The sequence below is a fragment of the Carcharhinus amblyrhynchos genome, chromosome 13 (assembly GCF_965287045.1).
Source record: "Carcharhinus amblyrhynchos chromosome 13, sCarAmb.v2.hapA, whole genome shotgun sequence".
Taxonomy (NCBI): Eukaryota; Metazoa; Chordata; class Chondrichthyes; order Carcharhiniformes; family Carcharhinidae; genus Carcharhinus; species Carcharhinus amblyrhynchos.
In genome coordinates this window covers 12,906,725-12,931,470 of record NC_137336.1, presented here as the reverse complement: position 1 = coordinate 12,931,470, position 24,746 = coordinate 12,906,725, and the positions used below count along the sequence as shown (strand labels likewise).

The 24,746-nt window shown below is 43.3% G+C and overlaps 1 protein-coding gene across 1 annotated transcript in view; it reads left to right on the top strand.

Annotated features, from left to right (window-relative positions):
* larp1 (La ribonucleoprotein 1, translational regulator) overlaps positions 1 to 24,746 on the top strand; it is a 120,602-nt gene that overhangs the window by 45,317 nt on the left and 50,539 nt on the right. The window contains 2 exon segments of the mRNA XM_080201303.1: positions 6,995 to 7,056; positions 14,434 to 14,493. Coding sequence (XP_080057429.1) covers positions 6,995 to 7,056; positions 14,434 to 14,493 — 122 coding nt within the window.

Sequence of the window (24,746 nt, the reverse complement as noted above, 5' to 3'; positions counted from 1 at the left end):
TACTCGAGAAAGGTAACCCTTTGTTTTCTCTCATTGAGTTTCTGACCTAAAACTTCACCAGTTTTGTTCATATATGTTGTGGCTGTGTGCCTGAATCAAATGCAGAGAGACTTCGTAATGTAAGCATTAATGATTGGTGTTTCAGTCTCTCCGTTGCATGGGGCAACGTGTAGCTGGGAGCATTTTCCGGTGTTAATTCAGTATTTCGTGGTCCAGATTGGGTCAGTGTGACTTAGCATCAGGCTTACTAGTAATGTTGTCATTGATATCCAACCACAAGTTACCATAAACTAATGTTGATGAGTTGAATAAATTACTGTGCGGATGAAAAATTGACAGCTAATATATTGGGTGTTTAGACACTTGGTACATACTTTTTTTTTGGCAGCTTCCACCCTTCTTGCTCCTGTCTTGACTTGCTCTGTGATTTAGTCTCATGAGACTTTCTCCTTTTCAAACCCACCCCATCCCACTGAAGGTAATGGCTCTTAGCGATTCTCTTCCACAGATGCTGATGTCCCCCTGCCACAGTCCTACCCGCACCAACATTATACTGTCGTTACAATTGGGGATTTGAATTACCTGAATATAATCTGGAATAGTCATTGTATAAAGGGCAGAGGAGGGGCAAGAGCTCCTAGATTTCCATGTGAATTTTCTATAGCATTGTGCCAGGTCCATCAAGAAAGAAGGCACCGCTGGACCTTGGAAATGAGGTGAGCCTGGTAGATTAAGTGTCAGTGAGTAAATATTTAGGAGGCCATGATCGCTGTCTCATAAGGTTTAAGATGATGATGGAAAAGGGTATTGGGCAATCCAGAGTAAGAATAATTAACTGGGGGAGAGCCGACTTCAAGAACTTCTTGACCTAGTAGACTGAAACCAAAGGTATATGGTTATCCACTTTGGCAGGAATAATAGTAGGAGGGATTACTATTTAAAGGGCGACAAGCTGCAGCATGCTAAGGTGCAGAGGGATGTGGGGGTCCTTGTGCATGAGTCGCAAAAACCCAGTCTGCAGGTGCAGCAGGTGATCAAGAAGGCGAGTGGAATGCTGGCCTTTATAGCGAGGGGGATAGAATATAAAAGCAGGGAGGTCTTGCTGCAACTGTACAGGGCACCGGTGAGGCCGCAGCTGGAGTACTGTGTGCAGTTTTGGTCGCTGCACTTGTGCAAGGATATTTTGGCCTTGGAGGGAGTGCAGAGGAGGTTCACTAGGCTGATACTGGAGATGAGGTTGGACTATGAAGAGAGGCTAAATAGACTGGGTTTGTACTCATTGGAGTTTAGAAGGATGAGGGGGGGATCTTATAGAGACATATAAGATAATGAAAGGGATGGATAGGGTAGAGGTAGAGAGATTCTTCCTGCTCAGAATGGACAGCAGGACTAGAGGGCACAGCCTCAAGATAAGCGGGGGGGGGGTGGGGGGGGGGGGGGTGGGGGGGGGGGGGCGCAGTTTAGAACAGAGTTGAGGAGGAACTTCTTCACTCAAAGGGTGGTGAATCTCTGGAATTCTCTGCCCGTTGGCGTGGTGGAGGCTACCTCGCTAAATATATTTAAGTCATGGGTAGATAGGTTTTTGGTAGGCAAGGCGATTAAGGGTTATGGGGAGAAAGCAGGAAAGTGAAACTGAGCCACTTCAGATCAGCCATGATCTTATTGAATGGCGGGGCAGGCTGAAAGGGCTAGATGGCCTACTCCTGCTCCTACTTCTTTTGTCCTTATGTTCTTATGAAAAAACTAGTGGAACAATGGCCTACTTTCAAAAAAGAAATGGTTTGAGCACAATCAAGGTGTATTCCATTAAAAGGGAAAAGTAGGGCAAATAAATCCAGAATTCCTTGGATGAAAAAGGAGATAGAAATCAAGGTAATGGAGGAGAAAAAATGCACTTATGACAGGTGTCAGATTGAAAATACAGTTGAGAGCCAGGCTGAATACAGAAGGTTCAGAAGGGAGGTGAAAAATAAATGAGATAAGTGAAGAGGAATTTACTGAGAAAAAACTGGAAGCCAACGTAAAGAGGAATCCCAAAGGCACATACACAGTAAAAGGGAGATAAAAAGAGGAGTTGATTCAATTTGGGACCAAAAAGGGTTTTGCACATGGAGGCAAGGAACATGGCTGAAGTCTACTTTGCGCCTGTCTTTACCAATGTGCCAGTGGGACTTTATGAAGGTCTTGGTGATAGGGAAATAAACTGTGTCACCAGAAGTGTTCAAAATTGATAACTGGACAGTATTGGATCAACTTTGAGCATTTAAACATTGGCCAGATTCTAGGACCAGATGAGATGTATCGAAGGAAATTGAAGAAAGTGAATGTGGAAATTGCAGGTTACAGGACCTAATCTTTGTGTTCCCTGGACTTGGGAGGTGCCAGAGGACTGGATAATTGCAAATATCGATCTCTGGTTTAAAAAAGGTTGTATGGAAAAGCCCAGTAATTACAGACCAGTCAGTTTAACTTCAACTGAGGGAGGCGAGGGCCTAGTTCTTATTGCTTGACTATTAGTCCAGAAACTCGGCTAATTTTCTGGGGACCCAGGTTCGAATTCCACCACGTAGATGCTGGAATTTGAATTCAATAAAATATTTAGAATTAAAGGTCAACTGATGACTATGAAACCATTATCAACTGTAAGAAAATTTTAATAGAAAAAATGTGCAGGGGTACAGGGAAAAGGCAAAAGAATGGTATTAAATCATAATACTCATTTGGAGAACCATTGCAGATACACTAGGCAGAGTGGCATCTTCTGCACTGTTGGTGATTCTGTGACTCCCTCCCCCTGTTCTGACTTGCACTGAGATTCAGTCACACAGGCCAAGTTGTTCTTTGATGGCCTTTGCTACTTTATTCATGATTCATGACGTTTAGTGGTGAGTGCCTAAAGATATTATGGCAGATCTTTAGATTGTTATCACATAACAGGTACACAGGTGCCTTTTCCAGTTGGGTATTGTGATTCATTTTCCCTTCCTTAATCTCTCTGTGCCTAAAAGGGAAACAGCTGCCTTGTTTAAATCTTGTAAATCCTGGAGATGTTTAACAGATCAGAAGCAGTGCCTGTAACATCTTGTGGATTGATAACACAATTCTCTGTTCATCAGGCTATAAACAAATTGATAAATTGGAGCAGGCACAGAAGGAGCAACAGGACTGAAATGCAGTATGAAATGGGTGGGCTTTGAGGAGAAATTAGAGGGGAATAAACCCAGAATATTACTGCAGAGTAAGCAAGGGAAGTGATGACTGCAGGATAGCAGAAAAAAACTGTTGCAGAAGTGCAGAGAACCTATGGTAGGTGAGTGTTATGGGGAGGGGAAGGTTTGGGGTGTTGTTAGAAACAAAAGATTAGGCAAGTTTACAATGCAGTTATGGTGACAGTTACTATCCCAGTGGACGGGATTACAAAGCGTAATAACGTTAAATTCTCACAGCTATAAGGAAACAAGACATTTGATCCAACTATTACGTTGGTTTATCTTCCACACGAGCAGATTTGTACTTACTGTTTTCCCCAATCCTTTCATCTCCTGTTCCCTTAATTTCTTGTCCAAACTGTTCTCAAATATAGTCGTAATCTGTGCTGCAATCTGACAGCCTCACAGCCCACTGTTTAACAGTAAAACTTAGTCCTCCTCTCTGTCCTAAATTACAGAGTAAGAAGTCTTACAACATCAGGTTAAAGTCCAACCAATTTTATTTGCTAGTAAACTCACAAGCTTTCGGGATTTGTCCCTTTGTTAGGTGAATGGAGAGTTCTGGCCTCAGACAGAGCATATAACAGCGCACACAGTTTACAGATTACTGATTAGAATGCGAGTCTTCACAACTAACCTGCTATTAATTACGGACACAATGGTCTTGCATTTTTATCTCCCTCCTGTGGGATCCTCAGCTATTCTGCCTCTTCCCTCTGGCAAGTTGTGAAATTGAAATCTGATACCTTGAGAGGATACCAAAAGCATGGTCACGAATCTGCCAGATTGGTTGTAAAAGCTAGGAAGGTGACTAATGCCTGTTGGGGAAGGGAACTTGGCTTGGCCTACACTTGGACTCCAGTCCCATGCTGACATCACAACTTTTCTTAACAAATGAAATAAAAGCTATGTATGAACATAAGAAATAGGAGCAGGAGTAGGCCATCTAGCCCTTCGAGCCTGCCCCGCCATTTAACAAGATCATGGCTGATCTGAAGTGGATCAGTTCCACTTTCCCGCTTTCTCCCCAAGGCCCTTAAGTCCCTTGTCTATCAGAAACCTATCTACCCATGACTTAAATATATTCAGCGAGGTAGCCTCCACCACTTCAGTGGGCAGAGAATTCCAGAGACTCACCACCCTTTGAGTGTAGAAGTTCCTCCTCAACTCCGATCTGAACTCCACACCGTACCTCTAGTTCTGCTATCCTTTCTAAGCGGGAAGAATCTCTCTACCTCTACCCTATGTAGCCCCTTCATTATCTTTCATATGTCTCTATAAGATCCCCCCTCAGCCTTCTAAACCCTAATGAGTACAGACCCAGACTATTCAATCTCTCTTCATAGGCTAACCCCCTCATCTCCGGTATCAGCCTAGTGAACCTTCACTGCACTCCCTCCAAGGCCAATATATCCTTTCGCAAATGCGGTGAAGTATGAAGTAGCAACTGCGAGTAAATGCTTGGAGGCTGTTCTCATCCTTGACTTAAAATGATATAAAACAAATGAAATAACTTGAAATTTTGCTGCATGTTTAAAATACAGAGATTGAGCGAAAAGCAGAAAACCAATCTTGTTATCTCCAGCCTCAACTATTCAAATGTCCCTTCTAGTCTGTCTCATTTTCCATCCTCCTTGGAGTTGAGGTCATCCAAAACTGCTGCTCATATCCTAATTCACACCGAATCCAGTAAACCCTGTGCTCAGTGACATAGTTTGATTCCCATTCTAAGCAACACTAGAATTTTCGTTTGTTTTCAAGTCCCGTGTGGCATGTCCCTCCCCAACACTGCAAATTCCACCAGGCCTCCAAACCTTTGAGATTTCTATGACCTTCCAATTCTAGTCTCTAGTGCATCCATGATTTTAATCACCATATTTAATGATCATGCCGTAGGCTGGCTCGTCCTCAAGATCTGGAATTCTGCCCCTAAGTGCCTCCATCTTTTTCACCACCTCAGATGTCCTCTTTGACCATTTGATCTCTTGCCCTAATGTGTCTCGCTTGATTGCTCCTGCAAATCATTGAGACATTTTATTATGTTAAAGGTACTGCATAAATGTTATATTGCTGACATTCAGTTGCTTGAGTTTTCCATTCAGCCCTGCTTTTGGTAGCTTTGACAACTATTGTAACCTTAGTTTAACCATTATAGTATCTGTCAAACATATTACTTATTAACCTGTACAGTATCTTTTGTGTACAACATTCCAATATCAGTCCAATGTGACCAAATTTCATACGTGAAGACCATTGCAAATGTGGAATAAGTACTTCAAAACAGTGGGTTGGGAGTGAAATTTGATTATCTAAGGTGTATGAGAGAATGCTAGTCACCAGAAATACTTGCATCTTGATGCTGTCATTGTGAAAAAAAACCACAGTGCTGGTTTAAGAAAGGTTATATCGAGCTCTTGATTCTGACTTTTTTTGTGGTGTGAGAGTTAATGTGGATGAAATTTGACAAGTGAGCATTGGTTATATGTTGGAATAGGCAAGAACATTGGGTTAGAATGTGGGAGCAAGCATTGTGTTATGGTGCATTATGGATAGAAAGTACGGACACTACAGTTGTTAATGATGAAGGGTCACCTGGACTCAAAATGTTGGCTCTATTTTTCCACAGATGCTATCAGACCTGCTGAGATTTTCCAGCATTTTCTGTTTTTGTTTCACAGTTCTTAATGTTTTTCTGTATTCTCAGTTGTGAGCATTGTTTGAATGAAAGGGAGAGGAAGAAGTTATAAATTGTTAAAGACATCCAGTGAGAAACTGTTGTGGCTATTCAGGCACCTCCAAGTTCTAACATTCCTCAGGATATGTTGCTTTGCTGCATGTCTGGTGTTTTCAGTTTTTTTTATTTTAATGGTTGGTGAATCGTCAGCGAAATTGGCTTTCACTCAGTAATGTGTTGAGCTGGATTTCTGACATGCTGTCTTGTCTCTACGCATTTGGGGTTAAAGTTCATTTCCTGCTGTAACACTGATTATTATATCATCATTGCACTTCTGGCCAATGAGGAGTCACCTTTTCTGAGCTCAGAAGACGCCTCAGTGAGGACAGAGGTGTCTGGAATATGTGCCATCAGCCTACTGGAGCCCTGCTTCCAGGGTACAGCCTAGCCTGGAGACCTTTTCTCGAAGTGGTATGGCCCTGGGAGGCACTTAGTTCCAGGTAAACAATGCCTGTACCTTTCCTAAGCTTTTGCATCACGGAGAGAGAGCGTGAAAGAGGCAAGAGCTTGCATCAAGGTGAGCATCTGCCCAGCCTGTAGAAAATTAGTGATACAAACATCTAATAATAACAGTAATGTATGAGCAAGGGTGAAAAAGCAAACATAAGTTTACTGCAGTTCTCATGTCAGTAGTTTTCTCTGTCCTCTGGGATATGAAGTTTGCTTGCATGGGGTGGGAGGAAGGAAGGTATGTTGTGAAGAGAAAGTGGAGGGAAATGAAAATGGAGGGAAGCTTTTGAGAGAGGTATTGTGTTGGGAAAAGAGGGTCAGGGTAGGACAGGTGGTGCACAGGGGACAGGGAAGGTATTGCAGATGGGAATAGTATGAAGGGGAGGGTGATTGTTTATAGGATGCTGAATGTTCCCCCACAGGCTATGGTTGAATCCAGTGTGAGGTCACAGCCTCCCTATGCCATCACCTGGGGTCCTCGATTGATCTTGCCTGTCCTGGGTCAACAATCAAGGGCAGCTGTCAGCCAATTGGCAGTCAATATTCAGGCCAGGTGTGACTGAATAAACATTGATGGTGTTCATCTTTTCCTCCTTTACAGAAATGCCAGCACCAGCTAAAGTCGTCAAAGCAGGGAACCCAAGACCAAAGAAAGGGGCCAAGGTAAATGCAACTAACTTTCATGTTCTATTTTTAAAATTTTATTTTGGGTTTTCTTTGTTAAAAGTTCTCACTCCACCAACTCTTCATGGTCTCCCCTTACTATATATAGAAGTTGATCTCTCGATTCTGAGTTTGTCAACTCTGCTAGTTCTGTGTGGTTGCCAGCTCTAGTGTTGGGGTGATGCTTTTGGATACAGTGTGTAAATTACTCCTAATTCATCCCACTGGGTCAGCTAGGAAGTTCATGGCAGTTTTGAACATTAATGTCAGAAACTATGCTTTAGGGCTAATTCTCTATGTGTGTGTGCCAGCCACTACTGTAGGAGGTGGTGATGCTGAACTGCCTAGAAGAACTGCAATTTTCTGGTCAAGGTCCTCCTGTAGTCTTAAGTGGGGAGTTCCAGGATTTTTTACCAGTTGATGATGATAAAACCACAAATCAGGGTATTGTGTGGCTTGGATGGGAATTTGAAGGTGCTGGTATGTAAATATATCTGCTACCTTTGTCCTAGATGGCAGGGGGTTATAATGTGTTTGGGAGGGGTTGTTGGGGAATTCTTGGTGAGTTGTTGCATTGCATCTTGTAGATGATACAAATCAGTTATGAGCTTGTTTGGAAGGGAGTGCATGTTTAAAGTGAAGGATGAGGTGCTGATCATGGGAGTTACTTTGTCCTGAATGGTGTTGAGCTTCTTGAGCGTTGTTGGAGCTGCACTCCTCCAGGCAAATGCAGAATATTCCATCATGCTGTGTCTTTAGAAAATGAAAAAGATTTGGAGGGTTAGGAGATGATTCAGAACACAAAACACCCTACCTTTGATCTACTCTTGTAGCCACAGTGTTTATGTGGTTGATCCAGTTTATTTGCTAGATGTTGGCCTCCTAGATATTGATGGTAGAGGATTTGATAATAGAAATGCCATTAGTGTCACAGGGACATGGTCATTCTTTGGCAATTGTACTGCACAAAATGTTATTTGCTACTTATCAGGCCAGGCATGAATGTTGTCCAGCCCTTGCTTCATGTGGAGGCACTGACTGCTTCAGTATCTGAGGAGTTGCAAATAGAACAGTACGCTCTGCAATCATCAGCAAGCTTTGATAGAAGGAAGATGATTGATGAAGAATTCTCAGACAATAGTTTAGAGAGCTTTTGAAGCAATGTCCTGGTGCTGGGGTGATTAACCTCCAATGTTCACAGCCACCCTCCTTGCTGCTCACCGTGAGTCCAACTAATGGAAATTTTTTTTCCCTGATCATTGCTGACTTCAATTTTTCAAGTGTTCCTTGATGCAAGCTTCTGTCAAATGCTGACATCTGTTGCTAGCCACCTCACCACTCTCTGCTCACTTGGTGCTACTCCTTGCTGGTTCACCCAGCCTCATTGCTCCAGTCTCTCCCTGGCCTCTTGTCCCCAGCTGCCTTGTCATGCTCCACTGCCTCATCCAACCTCTTTGGCTTCCTTGGCTCTCCTCAGCCTCTTGCTAGTGTTTAAGAATATTCTAAATATTTGCAGTTACATCACAGATGCTGCATCTGTATGGGGGAAATTTCTCTCTCAATGTTTTGAATTTTCCATCCTTTTTTTCTTTTTCATGGACTGTTAAGAGGCTTTTAAGGGTTAATTTTCCCACTGTCCCTGTCTACCGTAGGGGTTCCATTCACATACACACGTGGCAGGGTAGGTGTAGGAAAATGCTTTGTTGAAGGGGCAGTGCGCGCTCGTTGGGCCGAAAGGCCTGTATCCTGTGCTGGGTTGTTCTTTGTTCTTTGTTCTTTGTTCTATTTTGAGCCCTGATGGTAATTGACTTGGATAGATTTGTTCTGCTGTTTGTGGGCAGGATCTACCGGGGCAGCTTTCCACATTGTCGAGTGGACACTGTTTTTGTCAGTGTTTTGGAATGCTTGGGTGAAGGCATGGCTGGTCCTGGAGCACAAATCTTCAACGTTACAGTTAGGATGTGAGGACTCAGTTGTTGCTCGGCTTTTCTTGACATTGGGTTGAATGATTCAAATTGGCTGAAGGCTAGCATCTCTATTTTGGGAGCTCAGATGGCAGCTGACATGGATCGGACCCTTGGCACTTCTTCCTGAGGATGTGCGAATACCAACCTCCAGCATCATTGAGCATGGAGATATTCATAGAACCTCCTGTGTTCATTAATTATTTGGATTGTCTCTGCCATTTGCGACTGGATGTGACAGAACTTCTGAACTTTGATCTAATCTGTTGGTTGTGGGATGTTTCACCCCTATCTGTATCATCCACTATGTAGCATGGGTGTAGTGCTAGTTATAGCTCCAGCAATCTGGCACCTCATGTTTGGGTACACCTGCTGCTGCCCCCTGTCTGCTTTTCTCTCCTTGGTGAGCTGGGCAACAGTTGCTGGTCTTACCAGTGACACTCACATCCAATGAAAGAATAAGACAAAAGATTGGCCCTCTCCCCTGGCTTGATGTTGATGGTAAAGAGTAGTTGCACATTGTGGTTAAATATGATTTTTGCTACTGATGATAACCCACTCAACTTCATGGATATCCAGATTTGGTTTTCCCAGTCGACTCTGAATTTTCTTGCTTCGTATGGGGATAGTGCCAGTCAAGACAATGGAGTGTGTCTCAGTTTGAACAGTAGACTTGGCATCTACAAGGAGCACCTAGCAATTATGTCATGGATGTTTGTATTTGGGACAGGTAGGTTGGCAAGGACAAGATCAAGGATGAAGATGGCAGACACATGGGAGCACCAACACCTGTAAGCTCCCTTCCAAATCTCTCTCAGTTTTGGAATGGACTACATTGCCATTTCTTTACTGCTGGAGGATTAAAAACTTGGGACTTGTTTACTAAAATGCTTTTGAGTCCATATGGACTCATTTCTCGCAGTTCAAGAAAATAGCTCACCACTGTCACCTTCTCAACAGCAATTAGGAGTAGGCAACTACTGCTTCCTTCACATTCCATGAATGAATGAATTTAAAAAAGATAGGTTTTCCATTTGTTATTCTCTCACCAGTTCCTGCAGGCTCTGTCTGTCAGAGCTTTCTGTTTCTGATGGAGCTAGTCAAGTCCCATGATGTTGTCAAGTCACTTTTGATGGTAGACATTGAAGTCTGTTCGATTCTTTGCCTTTGCTGCTGCTTCTTGGTAGTGTTCAACATGGAGGAGTATTGATTAATCAGCTGAGGGAGGATAATAGGTAGTAATCATCAGGAGGTTTCCTTGTCCTTGTTTGACCTGATGCTATGGGACTTCATGGGGGCCTGGAGTTGCTGTTGCAACTCCCAGAATGATTGCCTCTTGATGGTATATCACTGCTACTACCTCTGTTGGACACAATAAGCTCACAACACCAGATTAAAGTCCGACAGGTTTATTTGGTAGCAAACGCCACAAGCTTTTAGAGCATTGCTCCTTCATCAGGTGAGTCCCTTAGTGTCTCACCTGATGAAGGAGCAGCACTCCTTCAAATAAACTACCAAATAAACCTGCTGGACCCCAATGTGATGCTATAAGACTTCTCACTGAGCGTCTGCAAAGAGAGAGAGTAGACATGATGTGGAGATGCTGGCATTGGACTGGGGGAAACACAGTCAGAAGTCCCACAACACCAGGCCAAAGTCCAACAGGTTTATTTGGCAGCAAAAGCCACTGGCTTTTGGAGCGCTGCTCCTTCGTCAGGTGAGTGGGAGTTCTGTTCACAAACAGGGCATATAAAGACACAAACTCAATTTACAGAATAATGATTGGAATGCGAGTCTTTATAGCTAATCAAGTCTTAAAGGTATAGATAATGAGAGTGGAGAGAACATTAGGCACAGGTTAAAGAGATGTGTATTGTCTCCAGACAGGACAGTTAGTGAGATTTTGCAAGTCCAGGCAAGCCGTGGGGATTACAGATAGTGTGACATGAACCCAAGATCCCGGTTGAGGCTGTCCTCGTGTGCGGAACTTGGCTATCAGTCTCTGTTCAGCAACTCTGCACTGTTGTGTGTTGTGAAGGCTGTCTTGGAGAACGCTTACTCGAAGATCAGAGGCCGCATGCCCGTGACTGCTGGTGTTCCCCAACAGGAAGAGTCTTGCCTGGTGACTGTCGAGCGGTGTTCATTCATCCGTTGTCACAGTGTCTGCCTCTTGTGGGCCAGTCCTGATGGGACAGGACATACCCATAGATGGTGATGGAGGAGAATGAACATCAGCTAAACGGTATAATCCTACATTTGGCTATTGCTTGGTTTCTCAATGGGAGTCGAAGCTCTCTCAATTTTAACATAGATGTTAGTGAGGTGGATATTGTAGAACTAATTGGGCTGGGAGTGTCTTTATCCCAAATGTTTTAGATTACCTGATCCCTAGATGGGTACCACTTCCAGGGACTAACGTTAAGGGGCCATGGAAGGATGGCTTGGACAGGGGTTAATGTGAAGGACCAAGTAGCTGGTGAATGTATTTGTGATTGTGTCTCTTTTTAAATCCTAATGTACGCACAGATCTAGATCAAAAAGACTTACTAACATTTGATTTGTATTTGTGCCTATTTCATGGCAAAAAAAGGGACGCCAACATTGTGGGAATGTTCAGGGTTCCCTGATGCACCTGGGGGTCTCTGGGGGTTCAGTGGCTCAAAGCTTGGGAAACCCTGCTTTAGAAACATAACAAGGACCTAGGATCTGTTTTGGCCTTGTTTTTGCTGAAATAATATTTGAGGTTGCTCTGGTTTCCTCGCACAGTCCAATGATGTGAAGTTCAGTGAATTAACCATGGTAAATGTGTGGAGTTATGGGGATAGAGAGAAGGGGATGGCCTGGGTGGGATGTTTTTCGGGAGTCAGTGCTGATTTGATGGACCAGATGGTCTCTTTTTGCACTGTAGGGATTCTATAATTGTCAGTGTCTGATTCCATTTGAGCAGTTGCTGTATTTTGTGATCTTTGTTAAGATGTTTCCAAGAGAGCAAATTGAAAACAAAGTGCCTTTCACAATCATAGGATCTCGAAAATGTTTTACATTAATTTGTCGCTTTTGAATTGTTGTAATTGTTTGAATGTAGACAATAGATGGCAGATGTGGTCTGTTGGTGCTGTTTTTAACATGATGCAGCTATTTATCATGTGTTACAATCATCGCTTAAAAAATAGCAGCAAAGTGAACTGTAACATGAAAAATGAATTGACCTGGATTCCTAAGCTGCAGTTTGTTCACTCGCTCCTGTCCCTCACTTTCACTGGGTGTCCCCACTGGGAGTGTCATGCCAACCTCGCTGCCTCACCTACCCCCCCTCCCTACACCTCCCTGCTCTCCTCACCTCCCTTCCCTGCTTTCCGCGCCTCCCTCCCCTGCGCTCCGTGCCTCCCTTTCCCCCGTGCTCCGCGCTTCGCCTCACCCCCAGCCTCTTTAAACTGTTAAAGACACTATTAATGCAAATTGTGATTGGATATTTGAGGTAGTTTGTGCTGAATGTCTCACAGGAATACCCAGGATCCTCCCTGTAGAGTTTACCTTCAACCAAATGTTCCTGCACCATCACGGATTCAGATTTCTGCAGTAAACATGGTTGGACAAATGTATTGATGTAGGGGTTGTCACATTAACGTGTCGTATATCTCCCCAGCCCCCTCTGCATGATCAATTGGGGAAGATTGAAGTTGATGGTTTTGCAGTGGCTTCTTAAATGCTGTTTCCATTAAGCATAAATGGAATGGGGCTGAACAATTGGCTATGTGATGTGCAAACATAGAGCTACTTCATGCCAGGATGATTGACACCTTTGACAGAACTGGGTGTGAGGGAAAAGATTTGAACACAAAGTAATAAAATAATTTGGGAAATGTATCTAGAAGCACAGTGATTACATGCTATATTTACACTGTTGATGTCAGTATTCTGGACTGACGGGGAATTTACATGTTGATGTTGAATGCTTTGCGCTCAGAAGTTGCAGTCTCCCAGTGTCCTCTTTAGTGAGAGCTAAATTTATCTGCTGCAGAGATGGTGCCTTAAAATACTGCCCTGATTATTTACTGTGTGTCACTTTCTCCTCTTCCGCCTGCTCCATGAGCCTATCAGCACCAAACCCATGGGAATCCAAAATTAGCTCTGCCAGCTTTCAAGTAGCCAGCTGCATGGGACAAAAGCTAACACTACAAGATGGTCCCTGTACACATTGCAGCAATATTTCTCTGGGCATTACAAGCCATTCTGTCTGCATGTTATTGGACGCACACACTCCAAAGTGCAGAACAGCTTTAATTTCACTTTGCTCTCAATGTTTCAGAGGGGAGGGGAAAGGACTTTGGGTGTAATGTGTTGTGTTGGCCTGGGATACTGATGTCTGGGGTTTTGACTCTGGCCACAGAGGAGGATCCCAGGGTGGAATTGCAGGTGTTTGGAAACAGATGTGAATTGTTGACCTGTTCCCCAGTTTCTAAGTGGATAGGCATCACCAAAAGATGACCAGCTTGCAAACCAGTTTTTCATACCCATATTGCCTCTAAGTTACATGTACATTGGTTACACATAAATTTCAGTGTTTGAGGGTTCATTCAGCTCTTGCAAAACCCCCTTTTAAAAAAAAGTCATTGTGCAAAATCTATAATTATAATGGGGTTGGGGAAGGGTTCTGGTGGAACTTTCTCTGCTTGGTGTTGGAGGTCAGGCCATCACAGCGGAACTCATTCGACTTGACACATTATGGTTTGTTGATAGTGCCCCTGTGAAGCACCTTATGGTGTTTTACTAGATTAAGTGCAACATTCAGTCCCCCTGTTCTTCCATCCAGAATGAATAGTTTTTTCCTTTCATGGATGTGCGCCTCATTGGCAAGGCCAGCATTTGAAGCCCAGCCCTTTTTGCTAAGTGGCCTTTTCAAGAGGTCAGTTAAAAGTCAGTCACATTGCTGTGGGACTGAAGTCACGTGTAGGTCAAACCAGGTAAGAATGGCAGATTTCCTATTCTAAAGGACATTATCAAGTCAGATGGGTTTTAATGACAATCAATGATCAATTTCTGGTCACCATTAGTGACACTAGCTTTATATTCACAATTTATTAATTGAATTTAAATTCCACCAGCTGTGTTGGAAAGATTTGAACCCATGTCCCCAGAGTGTTATCCTGGGCCTCTGGATTACTAGTCAGCCACTACGCAACCATTTCCCCTTATGGAATGACGTTATTGATTGTTGAGATCAGTGACTATTGTCAAGATGACTGGTACTGATTGAGATTATTGTTCCCTCTGTCGGAATTGTTGAAATGACAGGGTCAGTTTGGAATCTAATTTTCTTTGTATAAATCAATGTTAGATATTGTCAAAATATCAGAATTGAGGCCTGATTGTGTTTGAAAATATCTGACAGGGAATTTTTTTTCTGTTGCAGGTCAGCGATTTTGGTGACACCACAAACTGGCCCACACCTGGTGAAATTGTCAATAACAAGGTATTATTGGTCAGGGTTTGTTCACTTTGTAACTTCTATTGTTGACAAATTGTCAAGGCTGAGAATCAAGGAAGGGGATCTGCAGAAACAGCTGCAGTTCTGAGGCCAGATTCCTGGGGTTAATATAACCAAGTTAGCTTCGTATTATTGATGGCACTCAGGCTGTAATAATTATCTCCTGGGAAGAAGGTTGATGGTTTTAGGTTTAGAGCCAAGTTGGGTTTACATTGCATAAAGAGCCAATGTTGGAATGACAGGCCATTCAGCCCCTCTAGCCTGTGCTATCATTCAGTGGGTTCATGGTTGATTCATGCTGCTTACCTCCATCTACCTGCCCTGATTTCAAATTCCATAGTACCTTGGCTAACTGAGATCTATTGATTTCAGATTTAAGATTATTAATTCATCTACTAAGAACAATTTTTACCTTGAAGAGTGATTTTAAAAGAGATTCAGTAGCAGAGGTTAGTATGGGTGTGTATGGACAAATCTTTGAATATGATGGGGGCAGGTTAGGAATTTGGCCTTATTGATTGAGGTGTAGAGTGCAACACCAGGCAGTTATGCTAAAACATCATAAACCACTGGTTAGGCCTCAGTTGGATTATTTGTCCTTCTGGTAGGATTCAAGGTTTTTAGAGAGTGTGCAGGAGAGATTTACTAGTGTGGTACCAGGGATGAAAGACTGAAAAAGCTAGGAATCCTCCTTCGAATAGAGAAGTAACGAGAAGATTGGAGAAAGGTTATTCAAAATCATGAACAGGTTTGATAAAACAAAAACGAAAAACACATCTCAGTAGTAGAGGAGTTAGTAACTAGAGGACATAGAACATTACAGCGCAGAACAGGCCCTTCGGCCCACGATGTTGCGCCGACCAGTTTAAAAAAAAAACAATGACCCACTAATCTAAACCAATCCCTTTTCGTCCATAAACCTATCCACGGATCTCTTAAACGCCCCCAAACTAGGCGCATTTACAACTGCAGCAGGCAGGGCATTCCAATCCCTCACCACCTGGGTAAAGAACCTACCCCTGACATCCGTCCTATAACTACCCCCCCTTAATTTAAAGCCATGCCCCCTCGTGCTAGCTTTCTCCATCCGAGGAAAAAGGCTATCACTATCCACCCTATCTAAACCTCTAATCATCTTATATGTTTCAATAAGATCCCCTCTTAGCCGCCTTCTTTCCAGCGAAAACAACCCCAAATCCCTCAGTCTGTCCTCATAGGACCTCCCCTCCATACCAGGCAACATCCTGGTAAACCTCCTCTGCACCCTCTCCAAAGCCTCCACATCCTTCCTGTAATGTGGGGACCAGAACTGCACACAGTACTCCAAGTGCGGCCGCACCAGAGTTGTGTACAGTTGCAACATGACGCTGCGACTCCTAAATTCAATCCCCCTACCAATAAACGCCAAGACACCGTATGCCTTCTTAACAACCTTATCTACTTGATTCCCAACTTTCAGGGATCTATGTCCACATACACCTAGATCCCTCTGTTCATCCACACTATTCAAAGTCCTCCCGTTAGCCCTATACTCAACACATCTGTTATTCCTACCAAAGTGAATCACCTCACACTTTTCCGCATTAAACTCCATCCGCCACCTCTTGGCCCAGCTCTGCAACCTGTCTAAGTCTCCCTGCAAACTATGACACCCTTCCTCGCAATCTACCACACCTCCGACTTTGGTGTCATCAGTAAATTTACTAATCCACCCAGCTATACCCTCATCCAGATCATTAATAAAAATCACAAACAGCAGTGGCCCCAAAATAGATCCCTGAGGCATACCACTCGTAACCGAACTCCATGACGAATATTTACCATCAACCACCACCCTCTGTCTGCTATCTGCTAGCCAATTCCTGATCCAATTTCCAAACTACCCTCAATCCCATACATCTGCATTTTCTGCAGAAGCCTACCATGGTGAACCTTATCAAACGCCTTACTAAAATCCGTATATACCACGTCAACTGCCTTACCCCCATCCACCTCTTTGGTCACTTTCTCAAAAAACTCAATAAGGTTAGTAAGGCACGACCTACCCGCTACAAAACCATGCTGACTATCTCCAATCAATTCATTACTCTCCAAATAACTATAAATCTTAATCCCTAATAATTTTTTCTAAAACCTTGCCCACAACAGAAGTAAGACTCACCGGTCTATAATTCCCGGGGAAGTCTCTGTTCCCCTTCTTAAACAATGGGACAACATTCGCTATCCTCCAATCCTCCGGCACTATACCAGAGACCAACGACGACCTGAAGATCAGAGCCAGAGGCTCTGCAATCACCTCTCTTGCCTCCCAGAGAATCCTAGGGTAAATCCCATCCGGACCAGGGGATCTATTTTCAAACCCTCTAGAATATCCATCACATCCCCCTTATCAACTGCAATACTGTCTATTTTACACCCCTGCAACCCAGTGTCCTCCTCAGCTATATTCATGTCCCCCTGCGTGAACACCGAAGAGAAATATTGGTTCAATGCCTCACCGATCTCTTCTGGTTCCACACGCAACTTCCCTCTACTGTCTGTAACTGGCCCTAATCTTGCCCTAACCAACCTTCTGTTCTTGACATACCTATAGAACGCCTTAGGATTCTCCTTAATCCTATCAGCCAAAGTCTTCTCATGTCGTCTTTTAGCCCTTCTTAACTCACTCTTCAACTCCCTCCTAGCCAATCTAAAGCTTTCTAATGCACTACCTGAGCCCTCAAGCCTCATCCGAACATAAGCCTCCTTTTTCTTTTTAACCAATGAATCAACTTCTTTAGTGCACCACGGTTCCCTAGCCCTACCAAATCCTCCTTGCCTGACAGGGACATACCTATCACGGACTTGCAGTAGCTGCTCCTTGAAAAAACTCCACATTTCGGACGTTCCCAGTCCCTGTAATCTCCTATTCCAACCTATGCTTCCTAATTCTCTCCTAATAGCCTCATAATTACCCTTCCCCCAGCTAAAACTACTGACCCGAGGTTCATGCCTATCCCTTTCCATCACTAAGGTGAACGTAACCGAATTGTGGTCACTATCACCAAAATGCACCCCAACTTCCAAGTCTAGCACCTGGTCTGGCTCATTTCCCAGCACCAAATCCAATATAGCCTCACCTCTAGTTGGCCTATCTACATACTGAGTCAAAAAACCTTCCTGCACGCTTTGTACAAAAACTGACCCCTCTAACGAGCTAGAGCTATAGCAATTCCAATCAATATTAGTAAAGTTAAAGTCCCCCATAACAATTACCCTATTACTTTCACTTCTAACCAGGATCGTCTCCGCAATCCTTTCCTCAACCTGTCTAGAACTTTTAGGAGGTCTATAAAAGACTCCCAACAGGGTGACCTCTAATCTCCGCCCATACTACCTCAACAGACAAGTCCTCATCAAACTTCCTCTCTGACACTGTGATACAGTCCTTGACCAATAATGCTACCCCTCCCCCCCTTCTACCTCATTCTCTACTCCGACTAAAGCATTTGAACCCCGGGACCTGCAACAACCATTCCTGCCCCTGCTCTATCCATGTCTCTGAAATGGCCACAACATCGAAGTCCCAGGTACTGATCCACGCTGCAAGTTCATCCACTTTATTGCGAATACTCCTGGCATTAAAGTATACGCATTTCAAACCCTGCTCCGCCCCATCCCCACGATGCCGTGCATTGCAGTCCCCATCTATGCCCTCCTCACTTTCACCCCCTCTACTCAGGATCCCACCCCCCCCTCCGAATCAGTTTAAACCTCCCTGCATAGCCTTTGCAAATTTACCCCCCAGGATATTTGTTCATGTGTACACAGCGAGTTGCATTACCTAAAAGGGTAGTAGAAGTTCATTCAATACTAATTTTCAAAAGAGAATTGGATAATTACTTGAAAGGAAGATTTTTGCAGGGGGAATGGATTTGACTGAATGGCTCCAGCAAAGTGCAAGATTAGGAAAGGCCATTGCCTCATTATGTGCTGTGTCATTACTTGATTTTACCTTCGCAATGCTTTCCAAAACCCCTTTCAAATCACCCCATATATTCCAGGGAATTACAAACCAAGTTTATGTTAAGTCTGTGAGTCCATTCTGCCCAGCAGGTAATGCTGCTTTTTTATACACCACAAAAGCGTCCTCCCATCCTACTTCATCTAACCCAAATGGCACAATCTTCCGTTCCTTTCTCTTTCGTGTAATTACCTGGCTTCCCTTAAATGTCTATTGTATTAATCTCAACTATTGTTCAATATTCTCATTGCTGTCTCGGTACGAAGGTTTCCGTGAATTCCTTGTTGGGTTTATTTGTGACTAACCAATGGTTATGACTTCTCCCACAGATGGAAATATTGGTAGTTTTAACTCAAAGTGATTTGAAGAAAGTTTCCCTTCTGTCTACTCTATCAAACCTATTCACCAATTTAAAGACATACAGTCGGTCACCTCCCAGCCTTTTCCTAACTAATGAGCCTCAGGCTGTCCTATCTTTTCTGATAACTATTGTGTTTCAGTTCTGGAATTATCTTCGTAAATCTTTGTTTGTTTATGTTAAGTCTATGAGAAATTGTTCTTAGTAGATGAATCAATGTGTCTGTGTCCTAATATGGAGACCAGAACTGTGCATTACACTACAAATGTGGTCTAACATTGAACCTGTATTCAAAATAAATTTAACCTAACTTCTCTGCTTTTCAATTCAATCATTTTAGAAATGAATCCCGGTGCTTGGTTTACTTTTTAATGACCCATTTAACCTGCAAAACTACTTTGAGTGATTTCTCTATCTATATTCCTAGAACCCTTTGCTCCTTGACCTCATTTAGATCCTTACCATGAGCAGTATATGGTCTTTTTAGTCTTTATCATAATGTACCACCTCACAGTTCCCTCTAGAATATATTTACCATCTAAAACACGCATTCTACGAGTGTAATAATATCTTCCTGTATTTTGTCACAGTCGTCCGCTGCGTTAATCGCACACACAGTCATAGAGGTTTAAGCATGAGCTAGCCCCAACTGCCCGTGTTTGGCCCATATTCCTCTATACCCACCTTATCCATATAACTAAATGCTTTTTAAAAGAAAAAATTGTACCTGCCTCCACTACTACCTCTGGCAACTTGTTCCAGACACTCACCACTCTCTATGTGGGGAAAAATTGCCCCTCTGGACCTTTTTGTATCTTCCCCCTCTCACCGTTAGCCTATGTCCTCTAGTTTTAGATTCCCCTAGCTTTGGGAAAAGTTTTTGATTTATTATTTTAACATGTATTAGCATACAGAGAAAAGTATTTCTTGTGCACTATACAGACAAAGCATTTCGTTCATAGAGAAGGAAACGAGAGAGTGCAGAATGTAGTAATACAGTTACAGAAGTTTTAGAAGCGTAGGTTGAGAGTAAAAGATAAAACTAGAAGATATGCTGGGCACATCTAACTGATCTATGCCCCTCATTATTTTATAGACCTCTGTAAAATCACCTCTAGGTCTCCTACGTTCTAGGGAAAAAGTCCCAGTCTATCCAGCCTCTCGTTATAACTCAAACCGTCAAGTTTCAGTAGCATCCTAGTAAATCTTTTCTGCATTCTTTGTAGTTTACTAATTTGTTGTCACCTGAAAATGTTGAAATCTAACTTCTGATTCTTGAATCATTAAATGATAAACAAGAGTGGGCATTGGTTAGCTCAGCAGGCTGGATGGCAAGAGAGTGATGCAAAAATCCCCACTCTTCATTTGGAGTGGTGCCCCTCAAGCTCGATAACTCATTGTGTGTCTAATGGAGAGAGATGCTTATAGCCCTAAGTGGACTACAGCTGACTGCCATTACCAAATTACCTGTGGTCCGGCAATGATCCTTATGGAACATTGCTTCCCACTTTTTTGACAATCTGAATAGCTGTATTTAACTACTGCTCTGATTTTCTTTTTTGTAGCCCTGCTTGTAAAAGGCTACTAACGTGTCCCCTGACTCTACACATGTACCATAATCATATGTTCATTCTATGGTTCTTTGTACTTTAGCAAGAACATTTTGAAAATACAAATATATTACATCTGTTGTAGTAGCCTCATCTATTCTTTGTGTTACCTTTTCAAAGAGATCAATAAGGTCAGTCAGCCTGGAACCTTCTTTTGAAATCTGTGCTGGCGGTTTTTTTTTTTGCTTTCTGGATATTTTTCTATTGCATGTTTTGAGTAAACATTCGACCGTAGTTCAATTGGTAGCACTCTGGCCTCTGAGTGAGAAGGTTATGGCTTCAAGTTGCACTTCAGTATCAAAGCTGACACTGGTTTCGTAGGGCCACTGAGCCAAATGTTTGGCCTTGTTTAGAAATGTAATCAGTCTGTGGTGCAGTGTCTATCCTGATTATTCACTCCCCACTTCAGCCTCGTTTTCCTACTCTCTTCCCATAGCCCAGTATCAGTCCAAATCTATTTCATCTCTCTCTCCACAGCCCTGTATCAAATCAAACCTATTTCTGCTCCATGCCCCCATATCCTTTTAGCTGCCTAAAGCTAATTCTGTTCCCCCCCCACCCCCTGTCCAGACCTAATTCTGTTTCTGCACAGCCCAATATCAATCCAGATCTCATTCCACTTTCTTCTCGTAATCTGTTACAATTTCCAAATTCTCACCTCCACACTTGGCTCATTCTTAAATGTAACTCCACTAATGTGGGGTGGCTGTGTGGGAAGTAAAAGATAGTTATGTGTGCGTCTTTCTTGATCTCTTCTGTATAAGAGGCAGTTCCAGTCTTGACAAGGCTGTACATCTGAAACGTTAACTGATCTATCATGTAACATTATTATGCTGTCTACTACAGTTTTCCAGCATTTTCTGTTTTGGATTTTAAACATCTGCAGTTTTGACCTTGTGATCATGTAGTACCCATTCTTGTCACTGGATGTCATTGTAAGCATAGTAATTAATAGAGTTCTTTAATGGTACATACTTGGACGTGAGCTTTCAGTATACCTAAGCAAAACTTTGGGTCAATGTACAGTTACAACTGGTAATCTATTGGAATATATCTCAAAAGGTTTCGAGAGAAAGGATAAATGAAAGAAAATTGACATTTTTCTTTTGTCCATCACCAACTGAGACTGTCCCAAAGTGCTTTACAACTAATGAAATACTTTTGCGGTGTGGTCACTGTTGCAGAGAACTGTACATCGAGCGAGTTTACCAACAGTGGTACAAAAATTGTTAGAATACATCGTTGAACGGGTTGAAAGTTGCTGGGGAAGAATCAGTATTCTACTTTGAATAATAGGCAGATAGAGCCTGAGTAGATTTATTAACACTCAACGAGGTGATAGATAGAAAAGGTAATTATGTACTTGGACTGCAAGGGTTGGAGGATGGGGAGGTGACATTTGACAAGGGGTTATACAGAAGAAATTGAAGTAGAAACCCCTGTGGAATTGACGAAAGTAAACAGGGCTCTAGATAGAGAGAGAGAGAGAGAATTAAAGGTAATCTAGGACAGGCAGAGTGCACACACTGTAAACATACATACATACACACGCACACGTACTTAAAAATACATAGAAGCATAGAGTGGTTACAGCATAGAAGGAGGTCATTTTATGCCTGTGCTTCCTCTCTGAAGGAGCACTCACCAAGTGCCATTCCCGTCTTTCCCCTTAGCCCTGCAAACCTTCTCGTTTCAGATGATTCAATTCCCTTTTGAAAGCCTCAATTGACCCTGCCTGCACCGCGTTCTCAGGCAATTCATTTCAGATCCTAGCTACTTGCTGTGTAAAAGTGTTTAAGGAGAAACTTGTGTCCCCTGATTCTTGATCCCGCCAAAATAATTTGCCCTTATTTACGCTGCCTGGATTCCTCATGATTTTGAAGGTCTGTATTAGCTTCCGCTTCGAGGAGAATAATCCCAACTTCATCGGTCTTTCTATGTAACTGAAATTCTTCATCCCTAGACCCATCCTCATGAATCTTTTCTGCCTTCATATCATTCCCAAGGTATGGAGACAGCATTGGACACACTACTCAATTTGAGGCCAAACCAGTGTTTTATAGAGGTTTAATGTAATTTCCTTGCCTTTGTAGTCTATGCCCCAATTACTAGAGCCCAAAAGTAATATGCTTTATTAACTGCCCTCAACTGTCCTGCTTTCTTGAATGATTTATGCACATATACTCCCAGATCTCTCTGTTCTGCACTCCTTTTCAAATTGTCCCCTTTGTTTTATATTGGTCAAAATTTTATGATGCTCCTGACCTGAACGTGCAATAAATTGCACAGGATGACATTGGACAAGATTTTACGTTGCTCATTGCAAAGGCAAACATGGCAAGCAGACATTTGGTTTTTATCAGTTTGTCATCCAAGGAGGGGATAAAAGGCCCTCGGAGCGCAAGCACATTTGTTTCATTTGTGATTTTGCTGATGAATTTCTGAGTTTTACCAGATTTCCTTTGATTGCACTAGCTTTCTATGCTAGTTTTATGCATCTACAGATCTGCACCAAACAGAATAGACCTGTCTGTCAAACTATGGGAGCACTGATGTTGACAAAAGGTATTGGCCATGGTCATTTGATATATTGCCTCCAGTTAGATGGAGCTGGTGGGGGGAGAGGGAAAGGGTGGTTGAGCTGAGTTGGGGCTTTCTGAATGGCAGACTCCCCATGATCCAGTTCTTCACGATGACCCGTCATTCAGATATGCAGGTTTGTCATCAGAAGTGTCCCAACTGACACAGCAGTAGATGTAGATTGACCAGATCCCTGCATAGTGGAAATGTAAAAGGGAACAACTAGACTTCATTTGCAACCACCACCCTTTCCCTCCCTCACTTTCCCCCATCCATCATCATCACAGCCACTAGCCCTAACTATGCCACCTTAGCTAGGCAGTCCAGAGCTGCTGCAATAGCAGGTCAACAAGATGCCACTTTGATAAGAACATAAGATCATAAGAAATAGGAACAGGAGTAGGCCATCTAGCCCTTCGAGCCTGCCCCGCCATTCAATAAGATCATGGCTGATCTGTCGTGGCTCAGTTCCACCTTCCCGCCCTCTCCCCATAACCCTTAATCCCCTCTCTTATCAAAAACCCATCAACCCGCGTCTTAAAAATATTTAGCGAGGCAGCCTCCACCACTTCAACGGGCAGAGAATTCCAGAGATTCACCACCCTTTGAGTGAAGAAGTTCCTCCTCAGCTCCGTTCTAAACCGCCCCCCCTTTATCTTGAGGCTGTGCCTCCTAGTCCTACTGTCTTTTTTGAGCGGGAAGAGTCTCTCCACCTCTATCCTATCCATCCCATTCATCATCTTATACGCCTCAATGAGACCTCCCCTCATTCTTCTAAACTCCCAACGAGTACAAGCCTAGTTTATTCAGCCTCTCCTCATAGCTCAACCCCCTCAACTCTGGTATCAGCCTAGTAAACCTCCTCTGCACTCCCTCCAAGGCCAAAATATCTTTGCGCAGGTGCGGCGCCCAAAACTGCACACAGTACTCCAGCTGCGGCCTCACCAATGCCCTATACAGCTGCAGCAAGACCTCCCTACTTTTATATTCAATCCCCCTCGCTATGAAGGCCAGCATCCCATTCGCCTTCCTGACCACCTGCTGCACCTGCAAGCTAGGTTTTTGTGACTCATGCACAAGGACCCCGAGGTCCCTCTGCACCGTCGCCTGCTGCAGTTTTTCGCCACGTAAGTAATAGTCCTTCCTACCGTTATTCCTACCAAAGTGGACCACCTCACACTTGCCAACATTAAATTCCATTTGCCATTTCCTGGCCCATTCGCCCAGCCTATCTAGATCCTTCTGCAGACTCTCCACACCCTCCGCGCAATTTGCTGTTCCCCCAATTTTGGTGTCATCAGCAAATTTCGACACCCTACACTCGGTTCCCTCCTCCAGATCATCTATATAAACGGTAAAAAGCTGAGGCCCCAGCACCGACCCCTGGGGCACTCCACTAGTCACCATCCGCCAATCCGAATAGCACCCGTTGACCCCCACTCTCTGCCTCCTATTTGACAACCAGTCCTCTATCCACGCTAACACCCTACCCCCAACTCCATGTCCCTCAACCTTCTGCAATAACCTCTTGTGAGGTACTTTGTCAAACGCCTTCTGAAAATCAAGAAAGACCACATCCACCGGCTCTCCTCTATCCACCGCCCTAGACACATCCTCATAGAACTCCAGTAAATTTGTCAGACACGACTTCCCTTTAATGAAACCATGCTGCGTCCGCTCTATCAAG